Source organism: Aotus nancymaae, unplaced genomic scaffold, assembly GCF_030222135.1.
Source record: "Aotus nancymaae isolate 86718 unplaced genomic scaffold, 86718_ANA_hifiasm-v0.15.2.pri h1tg000016l, whole genome shotgun sequence".
Lineage (NCBI taxonomy): Eukaryota > Metazoa > Chordata > Mammalia > Primates > Aotidae > Aotus > Aotus nancymaae.
The window spans coordinates 28,527,194-28,547,649 of record NW_026988428.1 but is presented as its reverse complement, the minus strand read 5'-3'; the positions used below and the strand labels follow the sequence as shown (position 1 = coordinate 28,547,649).

The following is a 20,456-nucleotide window of genomic DNA, read 5'->3' as shown; positions in this document are numbered from 1 at the left end:
CCTAAGCAGAGTTCAAAAGACAGGGAATGGGAAAAGAAGGTGGGAAGGAAGAAGAAGAGCCTGGTTACCAGAAAGAAGAGAGAGAAAAGAAAGGTTGTGGTATTTCAGCCAGAGAACCCCCAGCTTGCATCAAATACTGTGAGATGGAGAGGGCTGAGTGAGCAGAAAGACTGAGGGAAACAAAAGAAATACACAACTATCTGATTTCAGCCCTGCTCTCTATTACCAGTGAGAATAGCGGGAACCAGAGACTGAAGGGTTAGCAGGGCACCAGTATAGCAAGAAGAAAAGCCCTAAGTACCAAGGAAAGGTATCTCAGTCATTAGATATTGTTCCCAAGACTTTATGTGAGTTTTGACAACAGCAGTACTTTATAATACTTATATAATGTTTTGCCTCTCTCCAATAAAAAAAAGCAAATGAATCTCAGACACTAATTTTATTTTTGTGAAAACCTAATATTATGACCCGAGAAAATTATTTTAATGCATTCATAATACCCTTCAACAATGATGATCAAGTACTCAGTACTTATTTTTGGTAAGCATATTTAGTACATAAATGCTGAAACAATTATGAATATTATGCTCTGTTTTTATAACACGATTATTCACATATGCACCACTTCCTACATACATATTGCTGGCATTATTGCCTTATGTTTTTAGTTTACTCCAATGGTTATTTAAAAAAAAATAGACTACACACTTGCTTATAGTATTGAATATTCAGCAGGAGTACTTCCCTTCTGAAATAGCAGAGGTTTAATGACTCATTGAAGTGCATAAAAACACACAGTCTGAACAACGACCCATTTTGGCTTAAAGAATTTTGTCATCGGGTAACAATTTGCATTTTGGATTAACAATTTAAAACGGGACACGTGTAACTTCCATGACCTTGTAACAGTCCGCTTACTGCAATCAGTTGAATAGTAACTAGATGTTCCATTGAAACTTTTCTTTAGGTCTTGGGAGTTTTTATTACCAATCTTAAACTACTGCAATATTAGAGAAATTGCAGTTGCTATAGAAGTAGGTTCAAAATCATTTTCCACTGTGTTATGCATAGATGTGGCCAAAAAGGAAACCTGTCAAATGATCCATGCTGTTTGTGAGGTTCTCTTGGTTTTGGTGGATTCCACAGTGAAATGCCTTGAATCAATCTGAATACTAACCATGTTATGCAAATGTTTGTTTCCTCTGCATATCTTACCTTTACGAAAAGGCAAACTGAAAATAATAGAGCAGAAATTGTTTTGTATCACATACTGTAATTTGTTGGCAATATCAACCAACATTAATGCATTACTTCTGCTGAATGTTATCATAATGACTTGACACAAGTAGCTTGCCTAGTGAACTTCCGCAGAAATAAGAAGAAATCAATTCTCTATATCCTTCAGAGGCAACACGGAGCTTTAAGCCTTCCTTCTTAGCTCAACCAAAATGTCAAATAGACAAGTTGTTAAGAAAATAAAGTAATTTATTTTAGATAGAAGAGAATTAAAATACATGTATGTTATTCACATTTTTCCAGTTATGCTAAAATGACATTCTAGGAATCACACTCCCAGAATGTCACTTTTGAAAGTGGAATTTTTTATGGTAACAGACAGATTCATGAAAAGATAAAAATGATTTTGTTTAAAAAAGCAGGAGCATAACAGACAACAAAATACTTATCCCATTACCTTCTGCCTTTTGCTGTTTTGTTTTACTTTTTGCTGTATTTACATATATTTTCATGTCTATACTATATATTGAAATATTTCTATTTTTAATTTTTTTTTGTATTTCTTATACTTGGTATCCTGCTGACCACCTCAAACTCACCACAAATTCACTCCAAACTCATTATTTTATTCTCAAAATCACTGTTGCTATGGGCCTCTTTGATGTTTTTAAATGACAGTAAGCAGAAGAGAAGTCTCACTTCCACCAATTGAAGGCAACCATAAAATATATTCAGTGAAGGCAAAATTATATTTTTGAAATTCTACAGGCATTGTTGCCTGTTAAGGGCACTGACCTGAAACTGTCTCTCTTTTGTTAGAAAAAAGAGTATCAAGGGTGAAAAAGATGTTACAGATGAACTTGAAATACTGAGATCTGATGTAACCAGAATCTGCAAGACAGCAGACAGGGCACAAACTTAGTCTGTGAGTGAAAACTTTATTGAAGGCTTATTTCTGTGCTACCTATAGTCAACTCACTCATTTCTCCATCCAACTCTGACCTTTAAACTTCTACCCAGGTTTTAAGACCAATTCTTTTGCTTTCTTTTTCATAAAACCTTCTCTGAGTTGTTTAAACTGGTGGCTTTCAACTGGGACAATTTCTTCCTACAGTGGACAACTGCAATGTCCAGGGACATTTTTGCCCATCTCAACTGGGGAGAGATGATACTGGCATCTAGTGGTAGAGGCCAGGGATACTGCTAAAGATCCTTCAAGGCACAGGACAGTCCCCACAACAAATAATTATCTAGTCTAAAATATCTGTAGTGCCGACATTGAGAAACTTTGCTTTAGGAGAATGTAGTTTCTTCATACATTTTTTCCCTCTTTGTCATGGCTTTTTGTATAATACCTGTCCAGGTATATGTTTAATTTATTTTATTAGCATACAAACTCTTTGCAGGAAGGAAGCATATATATTTATCTTTTTCTCTCCAGCATTGAACACTCAGAAATGAATGATTAAAAGAAGCAAATGCATTATAGAACTTGTAGTAAAAAGCTATTTAGTGGTAGTGTAATTTAATATCTTTAAAAAGCTATCACATTTGGGGAATATTTTATTTCTGATTTTTGTTCAGTTATAGGACCTCAAGCTTGGAAAAGACCTTAAATGTAATCTAGTCCAACTGCTCTTCTTTACCAAGGGACTTTTTTGATTTTCTAAATACTGAATTGAAATTCAATTGCAATCATCTTCAGGTGCCAGACTGTGAAATTGGTATTTCCTCATTTAGACATTATCAGAATATATGGTGGCCCTCTGTGCATAGATATATACTGTGTGTATGAATTTATTAAGAATATTAATTGCAGAAGAAGTCACTAGGTGATCTTTATAGTTCTTTTCAACCCTGAGGATCGGTGATTTAAATTGCTACCTTCCCTAACATACTTACTTACTTGGTAAGGCAAAAAGAGACTGTACTATGTTTTTTCTCTGCATAAATATTTGTTCTATCAAATTATCCTTAGCCCAGAGGTATTCACATATTTTACACCTAATAACTTCTTACCCGCTAATTACTTAATATCAAAGACATCTTTGATTTTTACTTAAAGGCTAATTCATTCTAATTACAACCTCTCTGTTGAACTCTTATAGAACTCTTCCCCTAGTATTATTAGCTGTCCTTTCATTTCCCATGAAAAATATTATACATATATATATATTTCATGGAAAATATATTTTTCAATTAGACTGCAAAGGCCTTGAATACAAAGTTGGTAATAACTTAAAAAATTATACAGACTACCTAATACAAGGTGAGTATCCCCACTCTAAAAATCCAAAATTTAAAGTGTTACAAAACCCAAAACTTTTTGAGCACCAACATGATGCTCAAAGAAAATGCTTATTAGAACATTTTTTATTAGGATTTTTGGGTTAAAGATGCTCAGCTTTTAGTATGAAATTCATATATTCTAATATCTGAAAAAAAAATCCAAATTCTGAAACACTTTTGGTCCAAAACATTTCGGATAAGAGATACTCAGCCTGTATAGCATAAAGCTCTCAGATAGCAGACAGTATTCATTCAGTGATTGAAATGGAGTTCTCAGATATTTCAAAGTTAAAAGGGAATAACTTTGGCTCATATATAAAATCCCATGGGCATCTCTTAAATAGACTCACTGAGAAATATTAAGCTTAATGGACATTTTAATTAATAAGCTGAAAGATAAGATTCATGAACATTATGTAAGATAAAAACATAGGAAGACAAAATTGTAAATAGGTACATTTTAACTAAAAGGTACTGACATTTCATTAAGCAGAAAGTGTATTACTAGCAGCAGAAAAGAGTAAGAAAAATATTACCATGATACTGGCAAATTGGGAAAGAAGAATCTTTGTTACCTACAGCTGAATTAAGACATTGTTTATAAATTACGGCTAAAAATTAATTTTACTGTTTTGAAATGTAATTCAGAAAATGTGAGTTCTAGACCCAGCTTTGTGCTAATTGTCTGTATAACTTGAGACAAATCACTTAATCCTATTGGATCCACTTTTTCAACTTAGAAATTTATGACAGTAGGACAATTTGTTTCTAATATTGCTTCCAGCTTTAACTTCATATTTGTATGATTTATAATTAAAATTTATTTTCCATATATTATCTCATTTTATTATTTTAACTTTTGTAAGGGAAGCCTAGAAAACATTGTCTTTTCCTTCTACTAATGAAAAAATGGGGTCAGACAGTTAAGTTACTTAACCAAGCCTGGTGTGTAGCAGCCTGATGCTGTTTCCATGATAACTCTCAAAAACCTTGTCTGTGAGAATAACAATTAGTGTTTAAAAGGTTTTATTTTTCTTTATTCTAAAACTAAGCTTTAAGAAATTAGGTCCTCAATGATCAATGTAAGCTATAATTTAAAAATAGCGTAAAAATTTGTACCTCGTTCTTCAAGCTAGGGATAGCCAATAAGATTCAATGCGCATGTCAACCCGTATTGATTGGCAGTAGTTGCCTGAAGTGCTGTGCTGAGAGTAATTTTGAGGCCAAGTTTGGGTTCAGTGGGAAAGTTGCCGTGTTAGATTAACCAAGTATATCATGGATAATGGAGAAAAGAATGGTGGCAGAACTACTTAGGGGGAACAAGTCTTTTAAAGAAATTGCTTCAGAACTCAATAATATTCTATTAACAGTCTAATATTGACTTGTCTTATAACGTTTCATAACTAGTATTATTTAAAAAGTTTAATTAACCTTTGTCATGTATGTTTTCTTATTTAGAAGAGTGAACTTCTTTTTTTTTTTTTTGAGATGGAGTCTCGCTCTCTCCCCAGGCGGGAGTGCAGTGGCGCAATCTTGGCTTACTGCAACCTCCACCTCCCAGGTTCAAGCGATTCTCCTGCCTCAGCCTCCAGAGTAGCTGGGACTACAGGCATGTGCCACCATGCCCAGCTAATTTTGTGTTTTTAGTAGAGACAATGCTTCACCATTGTGTATATATGTATATACGTATATACATATATATGTTTCACTCAAGTTTTCAGATATACATATATATAGCTATACATATATAACATATATATACCTGTATATATGCATATGTGTGCGTGTACTCACATTGACATACTTATTATATTCATGTATTTATATCAATATACATATGGTATATTAACATATATTAATATAACATATATTATGAGTAGTAAAAAACAATTTTTTCCAGACTATTCAGTATAAACATTTGTTCCTGTGCTCCAAGAAAGGTTGAAGATATGAATCAGCAACTGCTCCATGCTATTCACAGTCATAGGTGCTTTACAGCCTTGCTTTTCCTCTAAGCTGTACAATACTTTTTGAGTTAGACTTGATTATTTATTTTTTTCAGCAATGACCAACTACGTCTTAGGGAAGTTTAATAATTGCCAAGATGGCATAGCTGAGAAAGTTGTGGAGCCAAAATTCAGACCAGAATTTATCAGGTCTTAAAATCCTTTTTCTGAACAAAACCAGGCTGTGTCTTGCTGAAATTTTAGGGCACAGATATTTCCTAAGTGATGGTCTATATTCTAAATATATCTGAGGACAGTTTTTGGATTTTGGTCTCATTGTCTTTACATGTTGTACAGCTTCAGGGAAGAAAGTGAAGCACACCAAAAAGAAGAATCATCACTTTCCAGTTCAGGCCAGTGTGATGCCAGTGAGCTATTTTTCCTATAGTATGTCATGTTTCATCTAACAAGCACTTTTCTGGGTTTAGAGAATTTGGTTTAATTGAGACAGAAACCTCCCTGAAAAACTTTTATTGTTGGGGAAGTATATTACATATGGATTGTGCTTTCATGCTATTCATGGACTTAAGTTTGGTTCAGAAAAATATTGCAATTTGAAATAATATATTATTTTATCAACAGAAGCATGTAATGTGGCCATAACTTAACACACAACACAAATGTAATTAAGAATGTCATTTTCTTTTTTTCCAGATTCCTTGGTGTTACTCAGTTTTCGCCTACACATGCCAGAAAGGCATTTCCTTGTTTTGATGAGCCAATCTACAAGGCTACTTTCAAAATCAGCATCAAGCATCAAGCAACCTATTTATCTTTATCTAATATGCCAGTGGAAACTTCCGTGTTTGAGGAAGATGGATGGGTTACGGATCACTTTTCACAGACCCCTCTCATGTCCACATATTATTTAGCCTGGGCAATTTGCAACTTCACATACAGAGAAACTACCACCAAGAGTGGGGTTGTAGTAAGTATTTTCAGCTTAATGATGTTTTTGGATAATGTACACTCTGTAAAGTAACCTGATTTCTGGATTAACAATGAATCATTTCTAACCTTTTTACACCTTATATAGTGTAATTCTTTCTTTAGTGCTTACGGGGGGTTATATATTTTACTGGTTTCAAAGTGTCAGAGAGGAACCTCTCTTCTATAAAGCACTTTGACCACCTCCACCTCCCTCCCCTATCATCCTTGTTCCTCCTCATCTCTACCCGCACTATCGTACATCTCTGGAACAACTGCTGTCGTCGGTTTTGGCAAATTGCCTGTTTGTCTTTGATTGGGAAAGCTACTTCTTTTTATTGTAACATATTTTAAATATGTACAGAAAATGTGGTCAGTAATATAGTAAACGCCATAGACCTACTATCCAGTTCTGTAGAACTAAATATTTTACCATCTTCAGTCCAATTTTATTGCTGAGAAAGTAAAACATAGGGTGGAGTTGAAGCTCTCTGTATAACCATCCCTTGATCTCGTTGCGTTGATCTTGATCCCTTAGAGATCAACACCATCCTGAATTTGATGTTTGCTATTTCCATGCATATTATCCTACAATTATTTCATATCTATCTATAGACACACACACACACGCACACACACACACACACACACTTACAATACATACCATGCTTTAAAATTTCATGTAAGTGATTTTCTATTGTAGATAATATCCTACAAGTTATTTTCATTTCATTTTATTTTCTTAGGAAGGGTGAGATAGAGGGAGCCTTGTCTGTATTAAATTTATAATAAGAATCAATTAGACTCTCTTTGATGACTATCGTTTGTGACACCATGGTATTCTAGGCACTTTTCACATGCAATTGTATTGCCTTAGGATAGACTATGCCGTGCTGAATTCACATTTCAATGGCTTACATGATATATATGCATTTATTTTAATTTTTATATTAACATTAAGACAAGGTATTATGATTCCACTTTTTTTTTTTCCAAATGAGTAAATTGAGTAAAGTTAAAGGAGATTAAGTAACTTGTCCAAGGTCTAAACGTGAGCAAATGTTAGAGCTCAAACCTCGGTTGGTTTTATCCTAAATTTTGGGCGTTTTCCTTTGTGCCCTATGAACTCTGTGTTTCACCATTTCACTTGTGTGTCTATAAGAAAATTCAGATTGTGATTTTCCTCATCCAGTAAACTTTGTATTTCATGTTGCTTGAACACAGCAAAATAGGTGAATAGAAATCTATATTTTTAATTTGTAGGAAGTTCATAGAACTAAAATAACCTAAATTTTGAAAAATAGTTTTGGCTAAAGAAATTTTCCTCACTGTTACTTTTAATTTAAATCATGGTGGAATCTGTTTAAAAAATAAAATCTGACAGTATACAAAATCAATGCCATTACTGAAAAACCGCTTGTAATGAATTCATCTATCTAATCATTAAAATCATGTTTTAAATACAGACTTCTTAGAAGGCTAGTAGGCATATTACTCTTTGGACTTACAATCATTTCATATGTTGAATTCCTCTGATGTTTGTTGATATCTTCTATGGGCATTTCGAGGCTGTACTCATTGGACCATACACAGACATGGAACACAAAGGTATCTCATTTCCTTTTACGTCTACAAAAGTTGATGATTGACTTGCTATAGGTCAGCTAGCATAGAGTACACTGGAAATTCTTTTTTCTAGTTTGTTTTCTTTAAAGTATCTTAAAAGTGTTCTTAGCCCTAAACAATGATGCTTGTTGCTAAATGACCCATGTTTTAAAGCCAGACACACTTCAGTTATTTAGATGTGACTTTTTATTAGAGTTAAGAATCTCTAAGTAATTAATAAATATTTTTAAATTCCTGCTTAAAATTTTTTACATAGAAATGATAAAATACACTACCAGAAAACACTGAAAGGTGAATTGAAATAAAATTTTAGATTGCATAACCTAAAAATACTAAAATCTATAAAAAGGAAAACAAAATTGCCATTGGGAGCTCTTATTTATCAACCGTGGAAATATAGTTTAAAACTTGACTCCTTTTTTTCTGTCACTCCTTTGAGAAATCTAATTTGTTTTCTTTTCACTGCCTTTCCCCTTTATTATTCGGAGCATATGAGAATGACATTTCTCAACACTTAACAGCTGGAAGGAGTGGAAGTTTAGCTTTAGAATCTTGGATGTGGGATGGTCACATGAAGTCCAGGTGGTCATTTCAGATCAGAAGCCGAAGCAATTTTCTTTGCTATATGAAAGAGGAACTTGAGTAGCATATTAATAATGCACAGCTGAATAGTAGCAGATTCCCAAGTGTGAATATTTGAGACATTTTCATCACCGTTATTATTTGCTTACCAAGCTACCTACACTTTGCAAGACAATATTCTAAGTAATTAGAAAGATTTTTTAAAAATCTAAAATTCCTCTAGTACAGAGATTGCAAATTCAAGCATTCAGACTGAATCCAAGGCTGCAGCTATGTTTTGTTTACCCATCCCCAAAATGGCTTAAATATTTTTTTATATTAGTTGTCAACATTTAGAAAGTGGAAGATCGCACATAAACTTACTTATTTCTGGCTTCTCTTGAAAAATGTAAAGCTCTTGTAACACTAAGGTCACACTCCCATTTGTTAACATTTGTTCATTCATGTATTCCTTCAACAGATATTTATTGACTGCAAGCCAGGTATTATTCTAGGCTGTTATGATATAGCTGCAAACAAAGCAGGAAAGGTTCCTGCTCCCAGGGAGCTTATATTATAATGAGGTGAGAGAGCCAATAAACAAAAAAATACATATACTATGTCAGGTAGTAATATATGCTAATAAGAAAATCACTGTGTTAGAGCTTAGTGTTGGGGCATTTGCTTCCCAGTTTAACTTAGTCCAGACTACTTTTGTTCTTTTGCATCTAGTCCATTTCACTAATGTTTATTTCCTGTTTGGATCAATCCTATAGATATTTAGAGTTGAAAATCCAGAGGGTAGCTTATGACTATGTATAGGAAAAACAATGAATTCAATAATTGTGACTTAGGAACATTAGTATTCTGTATTAACGAATTGCTTTGATTGAAAGTTGTAGAAAATAAGTTCAAGACTAGTTGAAAGAGGGAGAAATTGTTAAGGCTTGGAGTCTAGGGGTGTGCTTCACGGAGGAGATAGGATTCAGTATGGTCCTGAATGACGGTTTCATCTTAGAGAAGCAGATAATGTGTCTATATAATTCTTTGCCAGGGAAATGTTAATAGGAAAAGACACAGGGGTAGGGATATCTCTGTGGAATATAGTATAGTATGATGATTATAAACATTGATTTTAGAATCAGATTCATCTGTTTCAGAATTATTCCTCTGCTTTGCTTCTCTGTGAGCTTTATTAATTAACTTCTTTTTATTCTGATTTTCTTGTTTGAAAACTGAAAGTATGGATTCTTCCTTTACAAGGTTGTTCTGGTTTCTATCATGTCATAGAAAACTACTCCAGAACTTAGTGGCATAAAGCAGCCGTATTATTATACTCAAAGCTTATGTAGGTTAGGAATTTGGAAGGGCACAATGGTGGCAACTTCTCTGTGCTCAGTGTGATGTCTAGGGCCTCAGTTGGGGAAGTAGGATGTTTGGGGGATGACTTGACAGCAAGGGGCCAGAATCGTTTGAATCCATCTTTGTCTGGTGATTGTGCTGTCAGTCTTCTGGGATGTGAGCTGAGGCCATCAGCCATACATCCACGAATGGCCTCTTCACGTGGCCTGGTCTTGTTCAAAGCATGATGGCCTCAGGATGGTTGGTCTTCTTACATGGTAGTTCAGATCTCCAAAGGCGCGTGTCCTAAAAGAACTAGGTGGGCGTTATGTGGAATTTTTAAACTTATCTTCAGAAGTCACAGAGCATCACTTCTAAGACATTCTATTGGTGGTGAGTCACTAAGGATAGTGCTTATTCAGCAGAAGAGGGCTTTAGACCCCAGCTCTTGATAGGAGGGGTGTCAAAGAATGTGTGGGCTAGTTTTAAAACTAACACAGTCTGCGCTCTACCTGCAGACTACTAATATTCATCCTCCAGACAATATATACTTGCAGTGGGTCTCATCCCATGCAACAGCAGGCTCAGACTTGAGTCCAGGCCTCAACATCTAATTTAGGTTCAAGCACAGAAGAGATAACTTGGGTTTGGTTTTTTGGGCATAGTTTCTGTCACTCTGAAGACCAGTCAACGAAAGATACAAGCTATCTTACCTTGCTTTTCTCTCTTTAATAGACAATAATAAGACTGGAATATAGTTATGACAAAAGCCATTTCCATTCAAGAATGGAGGAAATGGGAAGATACAGTAGTCACTAGCCACTAGCCCATAGCAATTCTGAAACCCAACTGGGCACATGTTACCAATTCCTTAATTATGGATGAATGGCCCGTCCCTGTGAACTGTTCTCTTTGGCATTTGGCCCCACCCTCTGGGTTCTTTGTTTTGCCTTCTGAGCCATCCTTTCTATTTCAATTAAAAAGTAGTTTGTGTTTAAAACTAAATAGTGATAGTTGCATAAAAGTATACCCAGTACATATCTGTGGGTTCTACATCCATGGACTCAACCATCTGTGGATTAAAACCATTTAAGAAACATTATTTTGGTATTGAATAAGAGCCAGACTTCATTTTTCTGGTTCTTCTTCCCTAATGTGACAACTATTTACATAGCATTTACTTTGTATTAGGTATTATAAGTAATCTAGAGATAATTTAAATTATACAGGAAGATGTGCATGGGTTCTATGCAAAAACTATACCATTTATATATGGGAGTTGAGCATCCATAGATTTGGTTTCTGTGGGAGGTCCTGAATACCAAGGGATGACTGTAGTTTGTGTTTGCGATTGAATTGAATAACCTCAGCTTGCTTCCTACCAGTAAAATGTTGGGCCTACAAAGACCTATGTTTCTTTTGTATTGGCTCCATTACATTCAGCCTAAGCAGGTATACTTATGTTAAAAACTGTTCGCTTTTTATGTATCAAGTTATATCCACTCCATTAGACAAAATGATACCCACAGATCTCTTTAAGATGAACCTTTGTCAACTTTGAGGCTTTGTGGAATAAAAATTCTTAGATGCTCTTTTATTTAACAGGCTTTATGAGGCATGCCCTTAAGATCTTTATAAAGCCTTTTGCCTTTTTGAAGAGGTTATGGGGCATCACTTTAAGAGTTTCTAAGGTCTTGGTAAAGACTCGCCCTTGGCTTCATCCTTAGACCTTTTTTTCCTGACAGTGACCTGAATTTGTTGTTTTTCTGAGGCTGTTTCTTACTATGAGAATCTTCTGTTATCTGAAGAGGCTGAGAAGAAGAAAAAGTTTTAATTTCAAAACCAGCAAGTCCTGGCTCTTTTATATTTCCTCTAAATTTTGCTTGAAAACTGGACAGTTTAATTTTAACCTCATCTCTTTTCTTTTATAATTTTCATGGCCAGTGAGAAGAAGCCAGGTAGCACTTTTACTGTTTTGCCTGGAAATCTCCACAGCTAGAAAATATAGTTGAGTAGTTATATTTCTTATATTTTCACAGCATTACAAGTAATGAGGTTTCCATACTTTACTATATAACAAAGGTCCCCTTTTCTTCAGCTTTCAGTAACATTTACCTTACTATCCTTCAAGCTCTCACCAACAGCCTCCTCAAGCCCTAGATGCTTCTGCTAATAATCCCAAGGTTTTTTCAGTTTTTACTCATAGTATAGTCCCAAAGTCAATGCCACATATTTCAAGGCTTTTATTATGGCAGTGCCCTAATTCCAGGTATCAAAATTGGTTCAAATCAACATTGCTGAATAAGAAATAATTTTAAAATATAGCAACAAAAGGTAACAATTTTTAATGCTCACTGTGGAGAGTGTTGTGAGCATGAAAATTCTGTGAAGAGTTTAAATGGTACAGAGCAGATAACAACTTATCTCTGCTACACGATGTCTAGGGCCTCAGCAGGAGAGGCCTCATTGATTGGGGTTAACTTGATAGCTGGGGGTAGCAATCTGACTGCACCTTTACTAAATGACTTTACTCGATGTTGTGTGTTTTTTGGAACCTCAGCTGGGGCTCTCATCTGGGGCATCTACCAATGGTCTCTCCAAGTGGCCCCAGCTTCCTTGTACTAATAGCATAGTGGTCTAATATTGATGGGATTATTGGTTTTTTCCTTGATAATATGTTTGAGTTTTTTGTAGATTCTGGATATTAGTTCTTTGTCAGATTCATAGCTTGTGAATATTTTTTCCTACTCTGTGGGTTGTCTGTTTACTCTGCTGATTATTTCTTTTGCTCTGAAGAAATTTTTGGTTTATTAAGTCCCATCTATTCATCTCAAAAAGGGAAATTTATCAGAAAGTGATCAAGGTATATCAAGGAACCCAGGTTAAGGATGGACTTAGGGCTTGGAGCACTGTGGGTAGCTCAGAAATTCTATTTTGGGTCTTTGTCAATGCTTCTTCTTTACTTTACTCTCTTACGGGGACAGGCTTCCTCTTATCTTTGGTTTATATGCTGGAATATGCTTGCCAAAAGTTCCCAAGTTTTGCATACTGATGTGAAGACCCCAAGAAAGAAATTGACCATTATTAATTCCCAAACTCATAGGGAGTGAGTTGAGTGCCCTGGCTTGAGTCAATAATCATCGCTAGTTACTGTGTATAGTATGCACATGTGGCTTCCCTCCTATACTCATTGGCACCCAAAATTTGGAGGGCACTGAGGAGGCAGGGAGCTGGCATGTCAGTACTGCCCTGAGCATGTGCACACCCAGATGCGCTGTGACAATGCTGGAGCTTGCCCTGACTTTGCTCCAAGATAGGAGCAGGTAAGGACAACAGGAAGAAGCCAGGCAGTGGGAGAAGGCACTTATAAGCCTGCAAAGGCAAGTGGGGGGCTTTCCTGGGCCCCCAATAGTGTAGGGATGCTTGGGTCCACAGCTGGAGTTTGGGTGGCTGCAGCTATGTTGGGGGTTTGGGGGGTGGGAGGGTTTGTAGATGGGGCTCCTGCCTGCTCCATGGAGATGGAGACCTGGGTGTTCAGCCTGGTTTTGGCAGCTGCAGCAGCACTGGGGAGCCCCCATCCCAGCTCAGAAGGGACAGGGCTCCCACTTGTCCCTGGCTCTCACAGCCTTCATGGGGAGTGCAGCCCAGGCCGTGCCTCCCTGCTGCACCCAGTGAGATGGCAGTGGCTGCTCCAGATGGCCCACCGCTGCCATCACTGGGATAGGAACATGGTATTTCTACTTCAACCTCATGGGTGGGAATATATGTTGCGAAAAAGAAGGAAGTTTAAGAGAAGGGATGCTTGGCAAAAAACTGCTACATGTACTCAAAACATACTGTTTAGTTGTATTGTGTGGACTGACTACAATAGGAAGGACACACAAAATTTACAGTGATGGTGTGTATATATTTATACCCACATCCAGGAGAGTACAAGACACGTATGTATAATGCACGTTCCTGATGCTTATTTTTCTAGATGTGATATTCTGTATATATACTTGAAACAAAGGACTATTCTGTGAAGTTTTCTATTGAAAACAAATTGTTTTATTTTAATGAGGGAATTAGTGGAGTGTAGTTTAATGTACTCTAAGCATATATTCTATTTTTTTTAAATAAAATCACATTAGTAATAGAAGTCCTGTTGTCATTATACATTCTAGTGAGATTGCATTACAAATGTAATAATAGCCCATAGAGAAAGAAAAGAAATAGTAACAAAAGAGTTGGTTTATCAGCTATTTAGGAATATAAGTAGAGGCTTCCTTCCTACCCTAGGAAGAGTTAGTCATCCTCTTCCTCTCTACTTTCTGAAAACTTTTACACTCATCTCTTATAGCTAGCTGTCTTCCTGCTGTTCATAGAACTTTCTTACCAGTTCCCTTAGACTGTGAACTCTTTGAAGGCACCATCTTTGTAAGATTAGCAGTTCATGTTGTATATAGAAAATGATAAATACTCAGTGAAATTCCACTGGTTGTCTAAATGGGTGAATTCCTATCAGAGATATCACAATGTCAAGGGTTTTTAAAACCTTTTGGCTAGATTAATATGTGGGGCCTGAAAATTCCTGAGAAATAATTTTGACGAATATTGAAATAAAAATTGAAAATGTTACAATACCAATATCATCACTTTTAAGGAAGTTTGCAGGAGAATGTAAGTGAAAAGAGTTACTAAAGAGAGTCAGGTACTGAGGAGAAAAGTTTTACTCCCAAACAGGGAAGCGAATCCAGTGCAGACTCTGAGGAGAAATGGGATGGTTCCTGTGAATAGAAAGACAAAGAATTGTCTCTGTTTTTCATTAGGAAAGCAGCACCTGAGTATTGTTGATTTGCTGGTAATAGCTGAGTCATAGCCAGGTGGGGCCTGGGGTGGTTCAGTGGTCTGCGGCCATGTGGGTGCCTTTATTGCTATTATGATGTCCAACTCACCTCTGCTGCATGAGAGCCAGGCCTGAGTCAGACATGAGTCACCCAGTCAGGTCTGTGGTGGTATCAGAAGGCTACATGGCCAGGTCAGAAGTTTATTAGAATCAAGAAGTTTAAGAAGTTAAAAAGAAAAGAATAAAATTGATGAGCCTCCAGAAATTTCATTAGTGTGGTGGAAGCAGAGCCAATAGGTTCTATTACAGAGTGAGTGTAGAATGAAGAAATGGATGTAGTGACTGTAGACTATGTTTTTAACAGTGCTAGTTAAGAAAAGGGATAAGAAAATTATTTATTCAGAGCCTGGTGCAAGGGGTTTTAGATTATGGGACGGCTGAATCTATAAGAAGAGAACAAAAAGTTTCCAGAAAGCAGCCACGAACTACTTGATGTTTAATGGCTTGTGTCTCTAGGGGAAATAGCAACACTCTGCTGTGCCTTTCTGCAAGTTTTAAGAACTCAGAAATATGAATAGAAAAAGCAGATGTAGGGAGATTGAACTTGGGGAATTGACAAGGCACACGTGGCCAGCAGTTAGGAAAGTTCCAATGTATTGTTGGAATCATTGGCCATGGTATCCAGAGAAGCAAGGAGGCAAGCGACCCCATAATAGAACTAATGTTCAGAAAAATGCATAGTAGGGATGAAGAATACAAGTCACCATGAGAATAAAAAAATAAGAGTAGAGAGATGAAGTGGATGAGCTGGAAAGATTGTACGTGACAGAGAGGAGGGTTTCAGATTTCAGGGTGAATTGGAGAAATTTTAAGCCTGTTATTACAAAGTTGAGTGGATGAAGGGAACTGAGGATAAAATTACGGAGTGAGCAGAAATAAAGTAATCAGAAGGTTGTGTTGTAACAGATGCCAATAACATGGAGAGGTGATCCTTGAACAGGTCAGGAGAATCTCTGAAAAGGCTGCAAGTCAGGTTTCAGATTTATGAAAAACGTTCAAGAGTGTTACCTGCAGGGCCAGATAGAGAAGAAGAATAGTGAAAGCCATGAACTCTAAAAGAAGAGAGTTGTTTTCAAGGAAGTGGAGGAACAGTGGTGTAAAAGCAGCAATGGCAGGAGCTGGGAAAGTGCTCATCCTTCTCTCTGCCTCCGAGGGTGGATGAGAGCATATCTGCTTAAGGATGAGAGTGTGGGCAGAAGTAGTGGGAGCCAGGGGTTTGTGCAAAGGATGAAAGTATTGAGAAAAAGGATTACTTATACAGCAGACAGAATGGTAGACTGGAGGGACATGTTAACAATCGAACAGGGGGAGGACTGAGCAAGCCAAATTTAGTTAATGGAGGAGCTTATAGAACCATCGAGCCCCAAGGTTTCCATTGGGATGTTGATGTAATGACATGGGCCTCAGCAAATCTCCATCCCCTTGTGGCTGGCTTGGGCTGATGGTGGATTCGATGATGAATGATAATGGGTTTTGTTATATAATCCACAATTTATCAACTTCCCTGAGGTTTAAGAGTCTACATATTGAAGAGGCTGATGGAGCTAATAGAAAGATCTTGAAGTGAAAAACAGATCATAAAACAGAACAGTTTGGTCAGTATGTCCATGATTATGCTATGTTTATACTTGATAATGTGTGTGATAGATTGCATGGTGTACAGCTAGGTCTGTTTTTCCTTCAGTAGAGAGGAAGGGGATGATTCTGGCTGTGATCTTCCTTCCCTTACTCTTCTTGGTAGAATTTTGGGTGACTGCAAAGGAAGTTGCCAGTCCTGTTGTCTCTTAGATAAGGTACGGGCATATCTAGAGTAAAGTAATGGCATAGAATCTGATAATACTAAAAAGTTTGCTCTTTCTTTTTGGCTTCAGATTTGTGTTTATTTTTTGACTTTCTTCTTTTGCATTCCAGTTCTTTAAGACTTTTACTTTAAAGGACTGTTTTTGGCCAAGCCTTTATAATCCAAGAGAGGTAGAGTGTTGTGTAATACTGAGGAAGAAGGGAGTGAGTATGAGGTTGGAGATTTATGCAGGAGCCAGATCATGAAGGGATTTGTATGTCATGTTAAGGAGATTTGGTTGTATGCTTTAGACAGAGGGGAACCATTAAAGGATTTGAGCTTGGGAGGGCTTCGGGGTTATATAAGGCACATTCTTTAGAAGCATGGAGATAATACAAAATTTCTTATCCTCTTCGTCAAAAGACTCTCAATTCCTTTTCTACACCATTTACCTGACCAGGATCTGTTTTCCTGTTTCATTAAGGCTGCCACATGGATCTAGCTCAGCTTTCCTGAGGATTAAGGAATAGGCATTAAGTAACTGTCTGGGCAAGCAAGTAGAGTTTAGGTTGCAGCTGGCATAAAATAGTGGGCAAAGTTTTGCACAAAATGTGCTGCAGTACGAGAAGAATCTCTGGATGACCATGATACAAAACAAATGATAGGACAAAATTATATTCTAAAGATTGGTGTCACTGAGATTCAGTGGTTCTTACAGGATTTGAAATCAAATTTCAGAAAGATTAACAAGACATTCTTTTGAGATACATTAATATTTCTAGGGATGAGACTTGTACAAAACAAGGAGACAAATTATTTCCTGAAGAATCAAATGTTATTCTTGAAAGGCCTTTGTATTCAGATGGATAAATAAGGGTGAATATTCAGAGTGGCAGAAGATAGCAAAAGTACTAATAGTACGGTCTGTCCTCAGCCACTGCCACCTACTAATGTTTCTTGATTTCCTTATCAGACCAGATGGCAAGATGAAGACTTGCTGGATCTGTGAGATGCTGTTGTTTTCTCATTAAGTTTAATTTGGGGAGGAACCGGCAAATGCCTAAAACCAATCACTACCCATATGTGCTGTTCACATGGTACTGAAAATCATTTCTTACTGTCTATCTTAAAACCAAAGAAAAGCATTCCTTTATTCATTCACAAATATATATTGAGAAACTGTGTTCAATAATGAACTGAAATATTTTCAAAATTCTGTCATGGTTAAGATCAAAGAGAGAAGTGACTGAGCAGAATTCAACAGTTCATATAGATGTAGGACTTTGAGTTACAGAGAGAGGAAAACTTTCTAAACTTTTCTGATTAACCTGAATCAACTCGTGTCCTCTTTGGGCTGAGCACCATGTTAAATGATTTTGTTTTCATGGGGTTTAGGAACCAGATGATAAGACAAGATAAACACACTATCGCACACTAGTTTTATGAAGAAAAGGTAACTTCAGTGGGATGCTAGTTGTTTAAAAAGAACAGAGAAGAAGACCAATGAGGGTATGCATAATTATTGAAAAGTATTGGATCTTGAGGGGTGAATAGACATGGTAGGTGGAAGGCAAGTTAGAGAGTTTTCTCTGTGATAGGAAAAGTGTACACAAAAAGGATGACCACTGGGTTTTCTTAGAGTCAGAAACATCTTTTTTTAGTTTCAAGAATGACTGCAGTTTAATTACTTAGTGCAGATTTAAAGAATATTGTTATAACAAGGAAGTACAAGAGGTTAACTGTTCTTCCAGGCGGTGTTAGGCTTCATCTCCTCCATGCAGCCTTGCCCCAGCTGGATTGTTTTCATTCTTTGAACGGTAATAGGCCTTCAATGTTTTTGAATCATTGGACTAATACACTTATGTTGTTGCTTTCTCACATCCTTTCTCACTTACTAGATTACAAGATCTGTGAGGACAAGAATTGTTTCCAGTGAAAAACACACTCATATAATATATATACATACTCCTGGGCAGCTCACAGAGATATGTATTTTATTTATATATATATATATATATATATATATGTATTTTATATATATGTATTTTGTTTACACAGACACATACATACATATGTGTGTATATATATTTATTATATATATATTTGGCACCTTGGGAGGCTTATAGAAATAATGTATGGTGTGTGTGTGTGTCTGTGCACATGCATGTATGCATATTTATCCTGAGTAGCTCACAGATGTATAGCCTGTGTGTGTGTATATATATATGTTCTCACATGATATATAGTATATAAACACACACATATACACACATTATATATACGTGTGTGCATGCCTGTGTATGTGTATTTGTGTATGTATGTGTGTGTATGTATAATCTCCACGGTACATAGCATAGCACAGCTCCTTGGCAACTGTAGTCACTCAGTAAATATTCAAAGCATGATTGATATAAGATGCAGTCTGAAGAAAATTCAATAGGTTTTGATGAGTGCCTTTATTTGGGTGACAAAAAAAATAGAAGTGAATCAAAGGAAATCTCAAAGTTTCAGGTTGCCTGACTGAGTAGATGGTGCATTAGCCCTGTGCTGTTATTTCTGGAAGTTTTTCTCTTTGCATTCTTTCCCCTCCTCTTTTACTTTCACCCACGCTTCTCTGCAGAATTCCAGGTTCAGGAGGAGAACTGGCCAGAGTGAAGAATTTTGCTTCCTTTTTCCACTTAACACTATGTGATCCTGTTGTACCAGTGAGAGAAAAATGAAGAAATATGGAGTTCTTTTTTTTTTTGAATATGGCAAATTTATTACATGTGTCTCTCTGATGAAATGTAAATCTTTTAAATGGCAAGTCGGGATGAAAGTTAGGTTATCTTCACACATGCCTAGAATTAATGCAGAAGTGTCTCAGTATTTCAGATAGGGGGAAAAAATAAAGTACCACTTTGTCTAAACGGGAGAGTGGTCTGTTTTTTTTCCTTTCAGTAATTCATTAGACAAAGAGAAATCCCATCAGAAGGGCCTTTGTGGGAATGTAAGAGATGTTTATGGTGGAGACAATCCTTTTACCTTACCTTTTCCCAGGGAAAGGCAATGTGAACAGTGAGAGAGGGAAATAGTCCTATGCAAAAGAATCAATGGAGAATTTAGGGATCCTATTAAATGATGTGTTTTTAGAAGATGATAGAGGAGTCAAGCACAGGCTAGGCAGAGAAAGTTAGTGGAAACAACATTGGTGTTGGGCAAGTTGTGATTGGATTTTGAATTCCATCACTTAGTAGAGGCAAGTTTCTTGACTAGATTTGTATTCTCTTACACAGAATGGAGACAACGATGTAGATCTTGTAACGCAGTTGAGAAAGTTAAAAGGAACAGTGGCCATCAAAGTGCTTGACACATAAGAGTGTGCAAACCCTTGGCAGCTACACAGGCAAGATCAAGTTGATGTCTCACCAGTGAGCAGGCTAGGACTGCAGGTAGGGTGAAGGAGAATGAGCACAGATGGTTAAATGGGAGCCCCTATGGGGACAGCTTAAAAAAAGGTCATTTGCAAAAGGCAAGGAGACATTGCTTATAAGGTGAAGACAGGAATACTGCTATTTCTGTTACAATACTGCTAGACCTACCAGCATAATGCCACGGTGGAAAGTGTTGCAAAATTTGTAGTGTTTATTTTTCCTGTGATTACCGACATCATGCAAATGACTTATAACCTAATTATTAGAGGAAGTGAGATGTTTGTGAAGTATGTTCATTTATGATTCTGTTACATGTGGGAAGATGAAACGTTCTGGGGTTTGTGAAAGAATTGCTTCCAGGAAGAAACCAGAGAGAAAAAGGTGCTTGA

General features: G+C 36.6%; 1 protein-coding gene across 1 annotated transcript in view; it reads left to right on the top strand.

The window, feature by feature from the left end:
- Window positions 1-20,456, top strand: part of TRHDE (thyrotropin releasing hormone degrading enzyme) — a 385,721-nt gene that overhangs the window by 8,190 nt on the left and 357,075 nt on the right. The window contains exon 2 of the mRNA XM_012441402.2: window positions 6,186-6,459. Coding sequence (XP_012296825.2) covers window positions 6,186-6,459 — 274 coding nt within the window. The remainder of the gene's footprint in view (window positions 1-6,185; window positions 6,460-20,456) is intronic.